The sequence below is a fragment of the Emydura macquarii genome, unplaced genomic scaffold (genome assembly GCF_026122565.2).
Source record: "Emydura macquarii macquarii isolate MOO-44397 ecotype Brisbane River unplaced genomic scaffold, CSIRO-AGI_Emac_v2 contig_3235, whole genome shotgun sequence".
Taxonomy (NCBI): Eukaryota; Metazoa; Chordata; order Testudines; family Chelidae; genus Emydura; species Emydura macquarii.
The window spans coordinates 363,725-385,084 of NW_027133372.1; the positions used below are offsets into that span (position 1 = coordinate 363,725).

The 21,360-nt window shown below is 54.3% G+C and overlaps 1 protein-coding gene and 1 pseudogene across 1 annotated transcript; both read left to right on the plus strand.

The window, feature by feature from the left end:
- Positions 1 to 838: 838 nt before the first annotated feature.
- LOC137142615 (glycine N-acyltransferase-like protein 3) lies at positions 839 to 4,641 on the plus strand (annotated as a pseudogene).
- A 2,440-nt stretch (positions 4,642 to 7,081) lies between these two features.
- Positions 7,082 to 14,921, plus strand: LOC137142580 (glycine N-acyltransferase-like protein 3). The gene is made up of 6 exons (XM_067531984.1): positions 7,082 to 7,180; positions 9,937 to 10,072; positions 10,878 to 10,985; positions 11,750 to 11,870; positions 12,210 to 12,330; positions 13,501 to 14,921. The coding sequence occupies exons 2-6, from the start codon at positions 9,995 to 9,997 to the stop codon at positions 13,931 to 13,933; spliced, it is 861 nt and encodes a 286-aa protein (XP_067388085.1). The 5' UTR covers positions 7,082 to 7,180; positions 9,937 to 9,994; the 3' UTR covers positions 13,934 to 14,921.
- The last annotated feature ends 6,439 nt before the right edge of the window (positions 14,922 to 21,360 follow it).

Sequence of the window (21,360 nt, forward strand, 5' to 3'; positions counted from 1 at the left end):
GTCCAAACACAACGTGTTTTATTTCTATCCAGTTTCACGCACATTGTCATTTACTTACTGATTTATGGACAGTGCTAAAATTGTACATTTTTTACTGACTGGCTGTACATTTATGTACGGTTGGCAACCCTGCTCCGCAGCCTGTGTTGGCAGTGACACGGGGCAGCTTCTCCAGCCAGAGCAGGGCTCGTTAGCTTGCTGGTACATGGCATGGGGAGTCCCTAAGCCCGGACCTAAAGGTTCAACCCTGGCCCACGCTGGCCAAGCCACAAGCCGTAGTGATTGTTCAGGCTCTGTCTCTTACTGACCTCCTCCCTCAGTCAGTTCCCAGGGGAAAGCCCCCTCCTCCCCCCACATCGCACCTCCCAGCCCTTTGTCCTCAAGCTGCGCTTGGCTGCATCCAACCCTGAGTCACTGGGGCGTTGAGTTGGGTCAGTTCAGGCAATTCCTTAATGACTCTTTTCATTCCAGTCAGCCTGGGAGGTGACCCCCACCCCTCACATCTCTTAGTCTGCCCTGGGATCAAACGTAGTCCCTTCTTCACCCGGGGAAACTGAGGCACACATAAGAGTCATAAAAACAGCCCAAAAAATTCCCACTTCGTCACATGTGACCATCCTGACGAAGGGCAGCCTGGGGTGTCAGCCCCACTGGCGGGCATGGGTGAAGGCGGCCATTTTGGAGATGGGCAAAAATCTCTCCCAAGATGCTTGAAACCAGCTGATAAAAATTGGGAGACTTCTGACAGAGTCATGAGAGTGGGAACTTCTGCCCATCCCCCTGCTCTGACAGCCCCTACCCCCACCCCCGGTGTCTCTGGCAGGTCCATGGCGTCGTGATGAACATAAACCGCAGGAATCCAGCTGGGCACGAGGTGCTGGTGGATTCGTAGCCAGAGTTCACAGCCGTCCTCACCCGGTCACGCAGACAGGTGCCGCCCCTCAGTCATCGTGCTGCAACTGGGGGGCCTGGCTAGCTTGGGGAGGGTGGGTGATGGGATACAGGGGGTGTTTCCCCTCGAAGGGGAGCTGGCTCTGATCTGGTGGCTTTGCTGGCTCGGGAGGGCAGAGATCTGGATCTGGGGCCTTTCCCCTCTATAGATCCAAGCAGGCGCCAGGCTAGCTGGGGAGACAGAGACTGGGTTCCGGGGCCCTTCCCCTCTACGGGGTCCCAGGGCAGGGCCAGGCTGGCTCAGGGGGCCAGGCAAAGCAGTCGTTCATTAGGAGTTACCCACACATTTCCATGTCTCCCCGGCAGGTGGCAACGGACGACTCTGATTTCTACACCAACACGTACGCGGCGTATTATCGGGACCTGGGTGCCTGCCGAGCTCTGCTCAGCAGCACCGTCAATTGGGACCAGGCCTTCCGCATCCACGGTAACGTGGGCCCACAGCACTGAGGAGAGCCCCACTGCAACTGAGCACATATCTCCTGTCTGGGACAAAAATCCCAGGATCCCCCTAAAGTACCATTGCCTCAAGGCTGCTGGTAATGCACAGTAATGTCTGGGGCTGCCTTTCCACGAGTCCCACAGCCACTGCATGTCCACCTACCGACTGGTGCAAACCCCAGCAGCCTCCTACAGTGCCAGCCCGAGCCCTCAGGCCCCCTGGGTTGCTCCCACGTTCCCCATGGCCTCCGAATGGGCTGGGATTGGCTCACTTGATGGAGGCCCCCTTTTGTGAGACCTGCCTGCCGGTGGATTGGCTTGGTCCCCTCTCCTCTCCACATGCCAGGCTGGGCCCCTCACAGCCACCTTCCCCAGTCAGGGGCACTTCTCAGGGCCTGTCGTCGCCCCTGCAGGGCTCCAGGACGGGCTGCACTTGGCCTCAAGGGAAATTGCCAGGGCCGCAGGAGGGCAACTGGAGGTGTCCAGCTTCTTCACCTATCTCCACCCGGATCCCAGCACCATGCCCGAGATCTGGTCAGTGTCTGCCTGGGGCCTGGGCATTGGGGGAGGGGCACAGCTTTACTGGAAGGCTGTGAACTGGCCGGCTGGCCCTGTTCCTCACCCCATGTTGTCCTCAGGCTCAGTGTCCCGTCAATGGCAGCATCTCACTGGGATTGGCACTGCCCGCATGGCTTGCGCTCTGGCTGCCCAGGGTCCCCGCAGGCACTGGAGAGCTCAGGCATGGGGGGTGTGGGCCGGGGGGGATGCGCTTCAGCCCCCACATAAGGACCCCCAACACAAGAGGTTCATTTCAGAAAAACTCGACGGGCCAGGGGAGCAAAGCTGGGTTGGACTATAGACAGCACAGGTGATAATATGACATCCTGCAAAGCCAGGTAGGGCAAATAGTGGAGCAAATAGATCTATGCGGTGGGACAGACCAGCAACAGGGACGCCCCCACCTCCAGGGCAGAGGCATCTTCCCCCCTGAAAGCCCGTTCAGTCATGGGTGGCTCATTCTGGTCCCCATTGAAGGGTCAGGCTCCTGGGTGCGCCCTGGGAATGGGGAGAAGCTTCTACGAGGAAGGAGACGCCCCCTCCACAACCCACTAAGCAGAGACATGACACAGTGCTGCTCCCACCCACAGTAGTGGGGAAAAGAATCCATGTTCCCCACTTCCCTGAACCAGCCAGTTCCCCAGCTCCAGGGCCATATTGAAGCTGGTGCCCCCAAAAGGGAAAAGGCCCCATGTTCCCTGTCCCACTGAGCCTCCAATCCCCCAGCCCTAGGGCCGGATCAGAGATGGTGCCATCTATAGGGAAAAGACCCCCTAGCCCATACCCCACCCCTGACCTAGCCGGTTCCTCCCTCCCTCCCCTGGCTTTAGCCTGCCCCTCTCTACTCTCCAGGCTGGACTCTGCTATGAGGCTCTTGTCCCTGGACGTCTCCCACGCTGACCTGCTGAACGAGACGCGGCCCTATGGGGGGGCCCGAGCAGAGCCGGCAGTTCCTGTCTGACCTGATCAGCCGCTTCCTGGATGCTGCCTGCCACCCTGTCAGCTGGTGCCTCAGAGACTCCTTTGGTGCCATGGTGCACGGCTACACCCTGCCCCAGCACCGTGGGCAGGGCTATATTCGGGTGCTGACCAAAGTCATGGCCAAGCAGATGCACGCACGAGGCTATCCCACCTACAGTCACGTGTCCCCAGACAACCACCATGCGCAAAGGTCGCAGGAGAGCCAGGGCTTCCGGTGCCAGCCTGGCCTGTGCTACATCATTATCCACACCCCAGGGCCAGTGATGATCCCCACCTGAGCACCCTAGCCCCGCACCAGCCACCGCTACCAACCAAAGTCCTGTGGCCCAACAACTTCCATTGGGCAGGGCTGAGGGCCAACAGGGTGGCCAGGAGAATCCAGAGCTCAGCACGGAGCCCAGTGGAACTAGAAACATCTCCCCTTTCTCCAGCACCATAACCCGCCTCAGCCCCATGGAGAGGCCCCTACGCCAGTCACGGTCCATCCTGGCCTATTTCACAGTCGTGGGACTTAAAAAATCCTAAATTTCACGTGTTCAAATATTTAAAACTGAAATTGGTTGAAACCATGGGGGGCCCAACCCAAAATAGGGTCCGGGTGGGAGGGGTTTGCAAGGTTGCAAGGTTGCTGTAGGGAGGTCACTTCTGAGTAGTTGCTGTGAGCAGCGGCTGCTGGCTGGGAGCTCAGCTCTAAAGTCAGCGCCCTGCCAGCTGCAGCACAGAAGTGAGGGTGGCAGTCCCGCGATCCCCCTACAGTAGCCAGGTTTCATGGTCCCGGAGGCGTTTTTCACAGTCATGAATTGGGTAGGGCTCAACTCGTGGGGCCAGTGACTGCAGCCCCATAACCAGCCTCCCTGGGTGGAACTGACCCTGACTCCTATAGACATAGCAGCCCCCCTCCAGCCCAGCCCAACCTTCCTTCTCAGCCCCTTCCTCAGCTTTCAGACTTCCTAGCAACTGGAACCATCTCCCATCCAATAAAGCTACATGCCAGCCAGCCACGGCTCCAAGCCCCTTGGTGTGTGCCTCAAGGAGAATGCCGGGGTAGCAGATGGTGGTGTTACAGCACTAATATTCCAACCCTCGGCAGAAGTCTGAGAACAAACCGTTCCTGCTCCTACAACCTGCCTCTGCCATAGAGTTTATAATATTATTAGAAAGGGCCTGGGCCAATGTAATTGCAGGACTGCAGATGATTCAGAAGCTGCTTAAACTAGTTGCAAATCCGTAGGTGACATATGTGATATGACCCGTGCCCAGGGTTGCCAATTCTCCCCACGCTGGTGGGTGACACTGAAGCCCGGCTTCCCAACCAGCCACGAACTGCTTCTGATCACCCCACACTGGATATCAAGAAGCCAGTCCACAACTCCCCACAGCCCCCTTTATTGCATTTCAGCTTCAGGCTCCCAAATCAGCACTAGGTCCAGCAAAGAGACCAGTTACTTAAACTCTCTGCTCTTTGCCGAAAAGGTTCCCTCTGACCCCAAGGGGTCAGCCACAGCACCAGAGCAATATAAGCTTGGATCTTACCTAAAATACCACGCTGCCAGCCAATCCTTTAGTATCTAAACTAAAGGTTTATTGTAAAAAGAAAGAAAGAAACCAGGAGAGAAATGTTAAAGAGTTAAAGTAAATCACAGATATACAAATGATTAAAAGTCCATATACTTCAGGTTTCTGGAAGAAATGTGGATTTGCAGGCTTGTGTAGTTCTCTCTGGTTCACATCCAGTACCTGGATGGGTCTAAGTCCTTCGGTTCAGTTGCAAGATGAATTGGTCCAGAGATAGGTGTATGTCTGCAGACTGGACAGGAACAAAGACAAGATGGCTTCTCTGGCTTGATCTTATAACCCCCCTCCGGCCATGCGGCCTGTGGGCAGTTACAAGACCCAAAATGGAGTCCATAGTCACATGGGCCAATCCTGGTGAATCCTCCAGTGTGCCTGTGGTCCATAGTCACATGGGACAGTCTTGATGCTTCATCAGGTAGGCTGCCTGCATTGGAGTCCAGAATCACGTAAGCAAGTTCTGGTGACTCAGTGGTGATGCTGGCTTCTCCCTCAGGGCCCCTTGCACCTGGGAATGCCTTAATGGGCCATTATGCAGTTCATTGTTCTGCAGCCTTCCTATCTGGGGTGTTGCCCAGGCAGAACAATTTGAAATACAGACATCTCAAATACATCTATAACTTCCATTTCAAATATTACACATGAACATAAGTATTATTATCTTACTTAGCACATTACAACCTTCCTAACAGTACCTGACATGGCATATCCCACATAGATTATTATGATTCTGCCATACTGATGTCACCCAATATACTAAATGCCCCCCCACTCAAGCCATCCCGCATGCACCCCCAACACGAGACTGGTGTAGAAAGGAGTAATTGGACCTCCTTAATACACCTCAGGGGCCCCCCTTATCGAGATAGCATGACAACATATGTGAATGCTTGCTGGGAGGAGAACTTAAGAGGCGGGGGTAACAGAGATAGAGGAGATGAGGGCTGCAGCAAAGGGAGAGGTTATGAGGAGATTGGAGGGGATGAAGATGGGTGAGTGGGTATCATGCACCCCCACATTCTTCCCTCTCATATGTACCCTGAGATTGGGGAGTCCTGTTTGTCTAGGGGTGTCTGAAGTCCTCCTTCTGTGAGCCAAAATCTGGGGTCTTCTCCACTTTTAGGGGGCTTTGAGCCCTGTCCCTGCACCTGTGCAGGTGTGGGGATATTAGGGGCAGCTGTTGCTGGGGGGGTGTCTGAGCACATCTCCCTGCCTCTTTGTGTGCTCCAGGATCTGGGGGTCCTTGTCCCTTTTCCTCATCTCCCAAGGTGTGCTGGGATCTGTGGGATCCTGTCCCTCTAGGGGGTATCAGAGCCTCTTTCCCCACCCATGGCATCTTGGAGCCCTGGAGTGCCCCCGCCAGCTGACAGCTCCAGCCCCACTGCCCCAGGGCTGAAGCAGAAAATGTCATGGAGGTCTCTGGAAGTCACAGAATCCATGACTTTGGTGACATAATCCTATCCTTACCCCTTAGTGACACAACGTGCACAGCTCAGCACTGGAATGAGGCAAACTAGATCTCTCAGGGTACAGTGCTACTTTCCATTGATCACTCACCTAAAGGGCAGGAAGAGGGGCTCACCTCTGCCAAGGAGAACGGCTCCCCTTACACCACATCGTCTCAGTCACCACACTGCTGAGCTGCACCAGCTAAGCCCTCCACCGTTCAGTACAGTGACACCTAACACACTGAGGGCAGCTGGGGCCCAGGTGCTCTTGGCAGCTCCAAGGGGCAGAATTTAGGACCGTGGGCGTGCACCTCAACTCCTCATTGCCTGGTTTTCAGATGCGAGAGTTACTGGGCCTGACGTTCTGGAAGGGCCACGTGACATCTCCAGGCAACCTTCACTGCACAGTTTGCCAGTGACTTAGCGCTGGCCACCTGGCAGACACGGGCGGAGCAAGGGAGGTGCGAGGGAGGTGCCTGTGTTTGTGAGAACCCCAGAGACTCAGCAGCCCAGGAGCTCCCAGGGGGACACAGAGACAAAAGGAGGGAGAGCCATGACGGATCCCAGAGAGCTGGGGGTACTGAGGCAGCGGTTCTTGCCAACATGGCCTCTGCCTTCAGCTTGGGTTCCAGCTAAGGAACAAATACAGCACTGGGTTGCTGCAGATACTGACTGCATTGCTCCTGGTGGTTAAGAAACCAGGACAGCCCCACCCCAGGGGCATTCCCATCTTGCGGTAGGTGGAAACCCCTCCCAGCACCACTCTCTATCAAAGCAAGAGGCAGACAGAGCTCGGAGAGCTGCTGTGCGGGAGCCCAGGCTTGGGATAGATGGGTCTGGGGGTCAGGATTGAGGGCCAGCGGCAGAGCTAGGGGAAGGGCTGGGGGTCAAGATCGAGGGGCGCCAGCAGAGCTGGTTTGCTCGTGTCCCACTCCCAGCTGTGCTCGGTATCCTCAGAATTCTGCTCTGCTGGACCAGGAAACCTTCTCACCTACCCCTGCCCCCGATCGTGCCGTGACACTCCAGGGCCGTGCCCCTGGCTGAGGGCCAGGCACAGACTCTGTTAATGGTTCATTCTCTCAGGAATAAGAGGCTGGAGCAGCCCCCGAAGGAGAGACCCAGCAGAGACGTGACAAGGCACTGCCAGGCAGAGACATCACTGCCCCACGGGCACCCGGTCCCCCGTCTTCTCCGGGGCTGTTCCTTATCCTGGCACAGAGACTGCCCAGGTGAGTGAGAGCTACTGGGGCCGTGCTAGCCCTGCACAGACCAGCCCTGGCATGGCTGGGGCCATAGGCTGGGAATGTAAATGTAGGGTCTCTGGTGAGCAGAGGGGCTGCACCCTGACTGCTTTGTTTTTGTAGGATTGTTACTGCAGGGTGACACGCTGTACCCCATGTACACCCTGTTAGTGTCACTTGTGTATCAGTCATGTTCACCCTTACAGTGTAACTGTGTGTGGTCTAATGCAAAGCATGTCATGTAAAATGGTGTGGAATGCTCATGACACAGTGAACATTGTTGTTATGTTAGCATGTCTCCTGCAATTCCATAGATATGTACGGATATGAAACTCTGCTATGGCAGATCCCCAAATGTGTGTCTTACATGGCTTGAATAAGGGCAGACAAACATAAAACTGAAGCGTCCATGCCTCCCAGATGCATGCACACAGGAACAAGGGACTGCCCTATACACCAGATAAGGCGACGCTCATTTGATTCCTGTGAGGGAAATCGTGCCCATCGCCGGACATGGCCCATCACCTGACCCCAGGGGGCGTTGAGGAAACTTCTTAAAAGAGAGAGGCATCTTTGTCTCTGGACTCTAGAGCTCTCCCTTGGAATCCATCTGCAATGCAACATTGAGGATGCTGAGAAACTGCTCACAGGGACAGGGCAGCGGAGAGGCTGGCTGCAAGATCCACCTCAGCCAGCTTGTGGGTAAGCCAACTGTCATACTGTCTGGACGGGGGAGGAGGGGGGGAGCCCTGAGGTGTATTCAGGAGCTCTGATTACTCCTTTCTACACCAGTCTCGCGTTGGGGGTGTCATGCGGGCTGGCTTGAGTGGGGGGGCATTTAGTATATTGGATGACATCAGTATGGCAGAATCATAATAATCTATGTGGGATATGCCATGTCAGGTGCGGTTAGGAAGGTTATAATGTGCTAAGTAAGATAATAATACTTATGTTCATGTGTGATATTTGACATGGAAGTTATAGATGTATTTGAGATGTCTGTATTTCAAATTGTTCTGCCTGGGCAACACCCCAGATAGGAAGGCTGCAGAACAATGAACTGCATAATGGCCCATTAAGGCATTCCCAGGTGCAAGGGGCCCTGAGGGAGAAGCCAGCATCACCACTGAGTCACCAGAACCTGATTAAGTGACTCTGGACTCCATTGCAGGCAGACTACCTGATGAAGCGTCAGGACTGTCCCATGTGACTATGGACCCCAAGCACACCGGAGGAGTCACCAGGATTGGAGCATGTGACTATGGACTCCATTTTGGGTCTTGTGACTGCCCACAGGCCGCATGGCCGGGGGAGGGGGTTTATAAGATCAAACCACAGGATCCATCTTTGTCTTTGTTCCTGTCCAGTCTGCAGATATACACCTATCTCTAGATCAATTCATCTTGCAACTGAACCGAAGGACTTAGACCCATCCAGGTACTGGATGTGAACCAGAGAGAACTACACAAGCCTGCAACTCCACATTTCTTCCAAAACCCTGAAGTATATGGACTTTTAATCATTTGTATATCTGTGATTTACTTTAACTCTTTAACATTTCTCTCCTGGTTTCTTTCTTTCTTTTTACAATAAACCTTTAGTTTAGATACTAAAGGATTGGCTGGCAGCGTGGTATTTTAGGTAAGATCCAAGCTTATATTGCTCTGGTGCTGTGGCTGACCCCTTGGGGTCAGAGGGAACCTTTTCGGCAAAGAGCAGAGAGTTTAAGTAACTGGTCTCTTTGCTGGACCTAGTGCTGATTTGGGAGCCTGAAGCTGAAATGCAATAAAGGGGGCTGTGGGCATTTGTGGACTGTCTTCTTGATATCCAGTGTGGGGTAATCAGAAGCAGTTCGTGGCTGGTTGGGAAGCCGGGCTTCAGTGTCACCCACCAGCGTGGGGAGAATCTGCTCTCCTTTTGCAGCCTGCCCTGACCTTGGCATTACCAGTTGGCTACCCTGGGCAAGGGTCGTATCACATCAACATCAAGGACTAAGAAGCTACTGAAATATTAAGTTGAGGTTAGAATGCGAGTTACCTTTTAGTTAATAGTGATCTAATCTCTTGAGTCATATTAATCCGATTTATAATCACTTAAAATCTTGCTGTAGTCAAACTTGTTTGTTTGATCTAAAGCAGTGCGTGTGGATTGAGTGTGTGCAGAGACTTCACTTCGAGTGACAATATGGGACATATCAGTTTCTTTGATAAATTGACGGACAGTGTAATGAGCTCGCAGGGTGCAGTGTACAGCACTGGGGTCAGCTGATGGGCCATGTCCGGCAATGGGCACGATTTCCCTCAGAGGAGTCAAATGAGCATCGCCTTAGCAGGTGTGCAGGCCAGTCCATTGTTCCTGTGTGCATGCATCTGGGAGGCGTGGACGCTCAGCTTTGTCTTTGTCTGCCCTTATTCAAGCCGTGTGAGACACACATTTGGGGATCTGCCATAGCAGAGTTTCATATCCATACATAGCTATGACATTGCAGGAGACATGCTACCATAACAACAATGTTCAGTATGTCATGAGCATTCCACACCACCTTATATGACATGCTTTGCATGAGACCATACACAGTTACACTATAGGGGTGAACAGGAATGATACACAAATCACAGCATCAGGGTGTATGTGGGATACAGCGCGTCACACAGGGATGGGACGATACCAACATCCTGCCTCCTTCTGTGGTCATGTGGGGGTGGAAACAGACACTGGTAACTGATGGGTTTCTCGGATCCTAGGTACCCCCCGCCGTGCCATACCCCCTTGAAAACTGCCAAGGGCCCATCCCAACCACAGATGCTGCTCCTGAGCTGCTCCTCTAAGCTGCAGATGCTGGAGGTGACCCTGCGGAGGCGCCTGCCTGAGACGTTGCAGGTGACATGGCTACACCTGCCCCCACTTCCTGACTGCCCCGGGCCAGGATGGAAAATCGCCCAATGGGGCAGAAGCAGGGGAATGTCCCTTTGTCTCCCCATGGGACACGTGTTAGAGACCAGGTGGGGAAGGGGGTAGTTCCCACTGCCCTATGGCTTAGCGCTGTAACATGAGGGGCAGGGCCCCAGGCACTGGCTGCTCTCCCAGCCACACCCTCCCCACTTCACCCTCGTGCCTCCTAAAGTCCAAGCCCATCACCAATTCCTGCTGTTCACCCAGCATAGCTGGCAGGACCTCCCCAGCCAATCACAGGGCAGGCTGGCTCCATATCTGCCAATGACAGCACAGGCAGGCTCTGTACCAGCCAATCAGAAAACTGTGTAGCACTGGCTCCCTCCATAGCCCCATGCCCATCCCATGGCTCAAACGTGTGGGGGTTTTTAACCTCCTTCCCCCTGCTCAGGGTCTCCCCTGCCATACCAGCCCAGGTGCCACAAAACCAGGGTCAGACCCATAACCAGGAGGGTAAGCCTTGGGAGGGAAGACAGGTCTTTCTTGGCCTCAAACCACTGACATCACTGTCAGGTGGTGGCCATCTTGACTAAGGGCAGCCTGTGGTTCCAGCCCCATGGGCAGGGATGGGCGAGGGCGGCCATTTTGGAGCAGGGCAAAGAACTCCACCAATGTGCAGATCACAAGATGCTGAAACCCCCAGACAAACACCGGGAGGCTCCTGGCAGAGATAGGAGAGCTGGAATTGCTGCCCCCTCCCCGGCTCTAAGCCCCGCCCTCTCGTCTCTGGCAGGTTTGCGGTGCCGTGATGAACATAAACCGCGGGAACCCGGCTGGCCACGAGGTGCTGGTGGATTCATGGCCTGAGTTCAAAGCCGTCCTCACCCGGCCATGCACAGAGGTGCTGCCCCTCAGCCACCGGGCTACACCTGGGGGGCCTGGTTCTCTGGGGAGGTGGGGAGTGGGATGTGGGGTTCTCTCCCCGAGGGGACATTGGTGTGGGCACCAGACTGACTCAGGTGGTAGGGATTGGGACCCTTTCCCCTTCCGTGCTGTGCTTTTCAACCTTTCTGGGCTCAGGATCCCTTTGTAAATGTTTATGGCTGGTCGTGACCCAGTAAATAGTCTGGGGGTGGGGAACCTGGGGTGGCTTCAGTCACATACTACACCTTGCAGCGGGCGTTGGGTCCTGCCTGGCGCCCAGCCCAGAGGGGCAGTTCCTGTGCTGTGGGGCTGGCTGGACTTGGCTCTTTGCTCCGGGAGTTTCTGCCTCTGAGGTTGCAGCATTGCTCAGATTTGACCAGCCCATCCGGACTCCCGTTGTCATGACGGCTGGGCCTAACCTGAGTTGCGCTGGGACCCAAGGGTGCCATGGCTGGAGCAGTGAGGCGAGCCCAGCCCGCCCTGTGGGACAGGAGCTGCGACGCAGCCCTTTGAAACATTCTAGTGACCCACTTTTGGGTCCTGACACACGGGTTAGAAAAGCCTGTCCTACAGGCACCAGGGTGGGGCCAGGATGGCTCAGGGAATGGGCACAGATTGGGATTTGGGACCTTACCCATCTAGGGGGCCCCAGGGCAGGGGCCAGACTGGCTTTGTTTGGGGGGGAAGGCAGATCAGTGATTCACTGGGAGTTCCCCACTCAGCTTCGTGTCTCCCCGTCAGGTGGCAACAGATGACTCTGATTTCTACACCAACATGTACGCGGCATATTACCGGGACCTGGGTGCCTACCGGGCCCTGATCGGCAGCACAGTCAACTGGGGCCAGGCCTTCTGTATCCACGGTAACGTGGGCCCCACAGCACTGGGGAGAACACCACATATCTCCTGTCTCAGCCAAACCCCAGTATCCCACCAATGTACCATTCCCCATTCCCACGGATGCTGGGTGGCTCACATGAGCCCTGTGGGGGCAGGTACATGTGGGGTAGCCCCCTGCCTGTGCTGGGCTGGGGTCAGCTCACCTGACCTCATCCACTCCCCCGAGGCCGGGGGCGGGTGGGTTTGGGAGCTAAGAGTCCTGCCCCCTGTGCCAGGCTGGTCTCCCCACATACAGGCGCCCTTTTGACAGCACCGTTCAGTCCCTGTCCCCACTGCTCACGGCTCGTTTCTGCCCCCTGCAGGATTCCGGGACGGGGTGTTGGAGGCCTCCAGGGACATCGCCCAGGCTAAGGGGGTCAAGCTGGATGTGTACCGCTACTTCACCTACTGCCACCCGGATCCCAGCATCTTGCCTGAAATCCAGTCAGTGTCTGGCTGCACCGCAGGGCCCCACAGCGGGTGTGGGTGTGGTAGAGAAGGGCACAGCCTGAGAGGCGAGGACATTGGCCAATGTGGCGTGGGGATGCCCAAGATCTGGCTGCCTATTCCCCATGCAGGGCCTGGGGTCCTGTTGCCACCAGCAGAATCCCAGTGGGATTGGCACTGAGTCCAGCCTTCCTCAGGAACACTGCGGGGACTGGGGCGTGTAGCCAATGGCTGGGGCCAGCCATGGACAGGGGGATCCCTCTTCAGCTCCTGCCCAGAGCCCCCGGCCTCTCCCGGGAAACTCTGAGACAAATGGCTTCTGTGCCAACAATGGGTCCTCACCTGCACCGCTGGGGACCGGGCACTCCTGCAATCAGCCAGCAGCCATGGCAGGGCTTGGTCAGCGAGCGGCCGTGATCCTCTCTCCCTGCACCACAACTCACCTGCCGAAGGGACATTAGGCAGACCTGCCACTGTGCAGGTCAGTCCCGTTCCCCACCCCCTTGAGCCGGCCAACTCCCCTCCACTTGGCTCTCCTGAGTCCCACTGCCAATGACCGTGGGAATTCCCCCCTGCCTGCCGGGGATGCCCCCTCTGATTGGCTGCCTCTCCCATAGGTCCCTCCTGGGAAAGAACAGCCAATAAGAGCTGATGCAGTAAGAGCTCCCGGCTCCTCCCCCTTCCTGCAGTAACATGACACCTTCTCTCGGGAGGAGAGGGGGGAACAGGAATCCTCAGCATGTCAGGATGGCTCCACTCCCCCTCGTCTTCCTCTGCTGCGAGCAATGGGGACAGGACGGCGATTGTGCTCCCCCTGTCCCTGGGACACCCATCCTGGAATACGGAGAGGGGAGCCCGCTGCAACCCCCACAGGGCTGGGAGGGGTGAAAGGACACCGGGAGGTGCAGAGGGGAGGCTGGGGGAGCTGAGGACAGAGCTGATGGAAAGCTGGGTAGGGACAGAACTGATGAGGAGTGTTGGAAACACTGATGGTCACAGGCATGGGTCAGGGCCGGGGGAGTTCAGCTGTCAAGGGCGACCAGCCATCACAGCATCATCTTTTAAAAAAAAAAACCTGAGGATTTTAGGGACAATGTCATGATGCTCGGGTCTGACTCCCCATGGCTGACCCTTGGGGCTTGGTCCTGCTGCTCTCTGTCCCCACAGGATGGACCCAAACGTAAGGCTCTCGTCCCTGGATGTCTCCCACACTGACCTGCTGAACGAGACGTGGCTCTATGGGGGGAACGAGCACAGCAAGAGGTTCCTGGAAAGCCTGATCCGCCTCTTCCCCTGCTTCTGCCTCCTGGACACTTCTGACCGCCCTGTCAGCTGGATCATTTCAGACCCATTTGGTGCCATGGGGCATAGCTTTACTTTGCCCCAGCACCGGGGACGCGGCTACGGTGGGGTGCTGAACAATGTGCTGGCCAAGCGGCTGCATGCACTTGGCTATCCCAGCTATGGCCATGTGGCCACGGACAACTACCCCATGCAGAGGCTGCAGGAGAGGCAGGGCTTCCAGCGCCAACCCGATGTGAGCCACTTCATCCTCCACAATGCAGCACTGGGTATTGCCCCCATGTTAACCCCCAGCTGAGCACCAGGCTGGGCCCCTGCCTGAGCCCCCAGCCACACAGGGGACCCAGAAAGCTGGGGCTAAGGGAAGCCAAGCGAGTGGGGTGGGGAGTGTGGGGATCAGTGTTAGGCTGAGGGGAACAAGTAACATCTCCCACCTCCAGCTTCACATGGGTCCTCCTACTCTCCACCCCACAGGCCTTGTAATCCTCTACAGCCCCATACCCAACTTTACAGGGTCTGTCCCACTCTCCCAAGACCCATTACCTGCCCTCTGTGGTGGACCCAACCCGTACACATAGCAACCCCCATTCCAGTTCCCTGCACAGCCTCATCCCAGTCCCCCTCCCCACCCTAGCAACGGCTCAACGCCCTTCCATCCAATCAAGCTATCACACACTCACCTGCCTCCTTCATCTGCTCTCCTCCTCCTCCGTTTCCCTGTAACATCCTGCGCAGCATATAGCAGCTCTAACTCCTCTACAGACAGTCACCGTCTCTCCACTGAGCCAGAGATATCTCTCCCTCGATCTCTGCTTCCCGAGGCTCATTACATCTCTCCCCTTTGCAGGCAGCCTGCTCTCATCAACTCCTTTCCCCTTCTCCTGGACAATACAGGCCATGGCCCCTTGAAACGGGGCAGGAGGGGCCATGCAATCAGTCCCCATTCAACAGCATCTCCTTGAGAGGGACCTGCTTCTAACACACCATGCAACTGGCTGTTCCACATTGATACTAACCAGCCTGAGAATGTTCCCATGCCAAGAGCTCCTTCAGGGGCCAGTCTACCTCCGTAATTCAAGGGTTAAATATATCCAGGGGATGTTGATTATTCCCAAACCAAGCTTCACTATCCCTAAGGACTCCCCAAAGTAATCCAGACATTAAAACAGTACCATGCAGCTAAGACACCCAAATCCCCTTAACTCTGCCCGCTGCCATTGACCGATAGCAGGAAGCGTTTTGGGCTTTGTGATCCCTGCTGCGATTAAACGGATTGTTGAAGACACCTTTGTGTAATTTCCCTTTGTGATAGTTGCTCCGTCGCATGGCTGGAACCAAGTGGGCCTGGGTGGTGGCATGATTCTAGCTAGGGCCACAACAGTTTCCCATTTTTTAACTAGCTTTTCAAATGAAATTTTTACAAAAAAGGGTCTGCTTGTTGCCAGAAAGTGTCCGCATTTTGTGAAAACACTGAACGCCTGAAAACCAAAATGTCTCGGGTGTGTAACCTGGTCTGTGGGATGGTGTGTGCAGCACAAGGGTCTGGGTCAAATATCCAGGGCTTCCTTTTGAAAAGTAACAAATACCATGGGTGGGAGCTTCCTCACCGAATTTCTGGGATCACTAAGTATCTTCCCTGGGGGACTTTCAGAGCAAACACTTCTCGTGTACGAAACAAGGAGAGATTTGTCAGAGAGAAAGGGGAATCCAGCACCCACCTTGGGAAAGCAGGGCATTAACAACTCACCTATCTGTTTTGATGAATAATTAATAAACAGCCGCCCACTCCTGCTCTTGAGTGTCTCCATCTGTGTCCTCTGATTCAGTTCCCCACCCACAACCACTAAGCATGTACCCCTTCAGTAGTGGGTTTCCTCCCCTGCCACACCCCACTCATGGTTTGGCATCAGCTGTTTGCCTAGTCCCAGAGCCTGGCATCAGGCAGGTCTGTGCCACAACCTTTGAGAAAATGCCATTTGGCCAGTCCTCAGGCTCCACCACCGCCCCTGACTCTGGCCTGTTTGCATTGAGTAACGAGGCTGCCCAGGGCTCATTCAGCCCTGCTGCCATGCTCTACAGCTATGGCAGAGGGCCCCCTGGGTGCTGCCTTCCACTGAGGAGTTTTCACACTGTGCGAAATCATTCAGAGAGTCCCACTGAGCTCAGACAGACAGGCACAGAGCCAGAACACAGCCCTGCTAGGAAAGAAGTGCCCATCATTCTATCTAGCCACGCTCCACTGCCCACTGGCATCTGACTGAAGCTTTGGTTAGTGCGACCCCTTTCCCAGGGCACAGTCAATACCGCTTGCGCGTGCCACTGCCACCACACAACAAGGCCAACAACGTTTCACTGCTTCAACGGCCAAAACGGAGGTGAATTTTAACCATGACCACCCAAACGTTCCTGCTGGGATGATGAGGGGTCCTGCTGCTTCACCTGCCTCCACCCACATCCCAGCTCCAGGCCAGAGATCAGGTCAGCAAATGCCTGCACCGGCAGCCGTCAGATGATGGGTGAAGGAGTGTTGTGCAGTGTGTAGGCGAGAGGACATTGGGCAGCACAGCACTGGGACACCCAAGATCTGGCCAGCAATCTCCATCCTTCACCCCACGCAAGGCCCAGGAACAGGGGTCCTGATGCTGCCACCTAGCTGACCTGTTGAACAAGATGTTGGCCTATGGGGATAAGGAGCTGAACCAGCGGTCCGTCTCTGGCCTGATCTGCCTCTTCCCCAGCTCCTTTCTCCTGGATGCTGCTCATGGACCTTCCAGTGCCAGCCTGGCCTTTGCCACTTCATCCTCCATAACCCAGGGCCAGGCATGGCCCCTTCCTGAGCCCCCAGCCCAGCCACCATAGAGACCTGGCAGGATAGGGGCCATAGGAAGCCAAGGGAGGGAGTTTGGATAGTCCTAGGTTCAGAGTCAGGCCCAGTGGGATGAATAATATCTCCCAGCTCTATCCTCAAGGGGGCTTGCCCTTTCCCTACCCCCATAACTGGCCTTACAGGGTCTGTCCTACTCTCCCAAAGAGCTCTGGGTGTGTAATCCCTTCTGCCAGGGGTTGTCTGAAGCAAGGAGGACAGCTTCAATTAGCTAGAACTTCCTTTAGAAAACTAGTGAATTCTGTGGCCTCGAGCTCCCCCCGAATGTCCAGGATCACTAAATATCTTCCCTAGGAGCCTTAAGAGGCAAATGTTTCCCCACTCCCATGCCCTGAATCTATGTATGAAAAAAGAAGGACTTCTTTAGAGGGAAAGGGTATCCCGCATTATCTTGGGAAAGCACAGCAACAATATGTATCAATGTGAATAAGAATGAAACACCCACCCCATGGTATCTTCAGCTGTGTCCTCTAACTCATCCCTCCCTCACCACTGTAAATAACCAAAAACAAATGTTCCTTTAACAGTTGCTTTCCCCCTCCCTCCTCCACTGTGCCCCACTCACAGTTTGGTGCAGCTGGTTGCATAATCTCCAAGCGCTCAGGCAGGTCTGTCTCCTTAGGTTCCACCTTGTAACTCACCTATGATGATTGTAGCTTGTTAACACTAGTATGAGCTGACAATAGACTTCATTCAGCCCTTTTGTTACTTCCCACAGCTCCAGAAGATCATCACCTTGTCAGTACCTTAAGTAATACATCAGACATTTGAGCAAAGTCCTTCCTACCCAGCATCAGCCCAACACAATAAAACACCTTTCTCTTTTAATTGAGTATTACTACCTACCCTCAATCACCTGACACTTTCTAAAACCAGGGATGCATGACTGTGTTTTTGGTTAGGGTGACCTCCTCACCCAGGGTACTGGTTAGGGTGACCCTCTCACCCAGGGTATTCTTAGTACAGTTCTGTTACCCAACTGTCATACAATAAGGAAAATAACAGTTTATTAGGCCAACACCTAAAATTTAAAAGAATTTAAAGGAAAATGACCCAAACGTTCAGGCTGGGACAACGGGGAATAAAATGCAAATGAGCTCGGGCTCATTTTGTCTCTTGTCCCAGACACCAGCAGATGGCAGCAGAGCGCCCCATGGAGCTTCTGTGCCTCTGGTGTTTTCAATCAGCCCTGGGCTCTCTCTTCCCCCTGCTCACCAATGCCAGCTCCCTTCCCTCTAGAGCATCAGGCCACAGGCCTAACAGGTGATTGGCCAAACACTGAAATAGATTGATTCAAAATGGCACCACAATGCATCATGGGAGTTGTAGTTGGGTTGCCTTATGCTCCTATTCTATTCTACTGGCTCTCTGGCTAGACTGCATTTCTCATGAAGCACCATGGTCAGGGTCCAGGGACATCCAGGGTGCAGCAAGAGGGAAAACGACCCATAAGAGATGTTTGTTATTGGTTGTTCACACCAGTGGGTGGCAAACTGAGTCAGAGCCGACCGGTAGTGGGCATTTACTTATGATGTGTATGGCTATATATAGCTGACTTGTTATTACCATACTTTCCCAAGTTGATACTGGAATCCCTTTCCCTCTACAAAGCGCTCCTTGCTTCATACACAGATTCAGGGCTTGTGAGGGGGAAGTATTTGCTTATTAAAGATGCCCAGGGGAGGTATTTAGTGATCCCAGAAATCATGGGGGGTGGGAGGAGGCTCAAGTCGTTAGTTTTCAAAAGAAACCTCTAGATATTTGAATTTCCCCAAGTTGTTGCATCCAGCACCCACCAGCTGGGGTTACAAACGCTGGTTTTTCAGGTCTCCCGTATTTTAATAAAATATCAGCGCTGTCCGTGGGAAGCAGACCCTTTATGTGGCCAAATTTCATGTGTAATCCCAATTTTCTTGCCAAACTGGAGCATTTTTAAGCAGGCCTGTTCGGACTGCTGCCATCCCTCTTGCTCACGTTGTCCCAGCCATGCCAGGGAACGACGCCACAAAGAAAGAAAATTCGGAGGTGGCATTAACAATCAGTTTAATCACTGCTGCGATGACAAACCCCACAATGCTTCCTGCAATTGGCGGATGATTGCCGGTGGAGCTAAGGGAATTTGGGTGTTTTAGCTGTGCAGTTCTGAATTCAACACATCTGGGTTGCTTTCCAGTGCAACCTCAGATGGGATACCCTGTGGCTCACACAGGGAAGAAAACCCACTTCGAAGTGGGTTACAGCCCACGAAAGTTTATGCCTGCAGAGATTAAATTTGTTAGTCTTTAAAGTGCTACAGGACTCTCGTTGTTTTAACTAAAAGAGATTCACTTTGGTGACCATTCTAACCCCATTCAGAGTAGAGGCTGACACATCAAATTTTACTCTGGGTATGGCGTTGTCGCAGCCAGCGGTCCCCAGTGGCCGACTGCTCCCTGTATCTTCTGCTCACGTAAACTGTTAAGCTAAACCAGGCAGAGAGGACGTTGTTAGCCATCAAGTCAGCCTTTGAGGAAAAACGTCATTGACTAGAGGGGACCAGGCTCCTAGTCCAGGTCCTTACAGCTCATAAGAACCTGGAATTCCTCCAAACAGCCAGGCACCTTAACCAACGTCAGATCCACTGGTGCCTCTTCTTTGTCCAGTTCAATTTCGTAGTCACCTATTGTCCGACGGTGAAAAACAGAAAGGCTGCTGCGCTGTCCTGTAAAGAGGAATAACTTGACTCTGCCAGCGGAAGTCCTTCCGCAGTTCTTAAGGCATCTGCTCCTGCAAAGGTGGGTGGAGCTCTGCAACTGCCACTCGTGGAGAACCCACAGCCCGGGCCCCTCAGATCTATGCACAAATCTCCCTCCAAGCCAAACTGCTGGGAGCGAAGGGGGAGGGGCTGAATTCCAGCTAATGCATCCAGGAGAGTGATCACATTTCCCCGGACACGCAGCAGGGCTTGTTTGGGGGAGATTTACTATCCCCAGGGAACGATGCTACTGGGGAGCAGCTGGGAAAGCACTGCACACAGATCGACTGATGTCCCTCACGCCTGACCCCGCATCCCCCTGCAGAGGGTCACGGGGGGGCAATACCAACCGGTGAAGGAAGCTGGGGTCTCCCTCATGCTCCAGCAGTGTCTCACAAACAGTGTTGGGGAGGCTCAGCCCCAGGGACTTGGCCCGCTCCCAGCGTTGCAGCCGGGTGATCCCTGCCAGCAAGAGAGAGATGGGTGGATCATGGGTGGGCACAGCCAAAGGGCCATGGCATGGTGGGCAGCAGGCAGAGCCCTGGCAGAGTGGATGGACATGGTGCCACCCCCAACTTTGAGGGGGGAGGGGGTAGCCTAGGGTCACAGGGGCCCCTCAAGGGAGGGCATGGGGCTCAAGGTGGGGCAGCTCTGGCTCCACCCCCCAACCCAGAGGAGCCCCAGACAAGGGAACCAGGGAAAGGGTCCACCATGGGCTCCAAACGGCAGCTGAATCCACCCTTCCCTGCCCCATGGCAGCCCCAGCCTGGGGTGACAAAGGGGGTGTCATGCGGGCTGGCTTGAGTGGGGGGGCATTTAGTATATTGGGTGACATCAGTATGGCAGAATCATAATAATCCATGTGGGATATGCCATGTCAGGTACTGTTAGGAAGGTTGTAATGTGCTAAGTAAGATAATAATACTTAGGTTCATGTGTAATATTTGAAATGGAAGTTATAGATGTATTTGAGATACCTGTATTTCAAATTGTGCTGCCTGGGCAACACGCGAGACAGGAAGGCTACAGAACAATGGCCTGCATAATGGCCCATTAAGGCATTCCCAGGTTCAAGGGGCCCTGAGGGAGAGGCCAGCATCACCACTGAGTCACCAGAACCTGCTTATGTGACTCTGGACTCCATTGCAGGCAGCCTACCTGATGAAGCATCAGGACTGTCCCATGTGACTATGGACCCCAGGCACACCGGAGGAGTCACCAGGATTAGCCCATGTGACTATGGACTCCATTTTGGGTCTTGTGACTGCCCACAGGCTGCATGGCCGGAGGAGGGGGTTTATAAGATCAAGCCAGAGAAACCATTTTGTCTTTGTTCCTGTCCAGTCTGCAGACACACACCTATCTCTGGATCTATTCATCTTGCAACTGAACCAAAGGACTTAGACCCATCCAGGTACTGGATGTGAACCAGAGAGAACTACACAAGCCTGCAACTCCACATTTCTTCCAGAAACCTGAAGTATATGGACTTTTAATCATTTGTATATCTGTGATTTACTTTAACCCTTTAACATTTCTCTCATGGTTTATTTCTTTCCTTTTACAATAAACCTTTAGTTTAGATACTAAAGGATTGGCTGGCAGCATGATATTTTAGGTAAGATCCAAGTTTATATTGATCTGGTGCTGTGGCTGACCCCTTGGGGTCAGAGGGAACCTTTTTAGCAAAGAGCAGAGAGTTTAAGTAACTGGTTTCTTTGCTGGACCTAGTGCTGATTTGGGAACCTGGAGCTGAAATGCAGTGAAGGGGGCTGTGGGAATTTCTGGACTGGCTTCTTGATATCCAGTGTGGGGTAATCAGAAGCAGTTCGTAGCTGGTTGGGAAGCCGGGCTTCAGTGTCAACCACCAGCGTGGGGAGAATCTGCTCTCCTTTTGCAGCCTGCCCTGACCTTGGCATTATCGGTTGGCAACCCTGGGCACGGGTCGTATCACAGGGGGATTTCTGTAATTGCCCCATGAATGACACGCATTCAGTGACCCATGGGACGAGGGGTTGTGCCCCAGGGCGTGAAGGAGTCTGAAGATGCTCCTGGGGCAGAGCCGCAGACATGGCACTTGGTGCCGTCATTAAAGGCTGACACACAT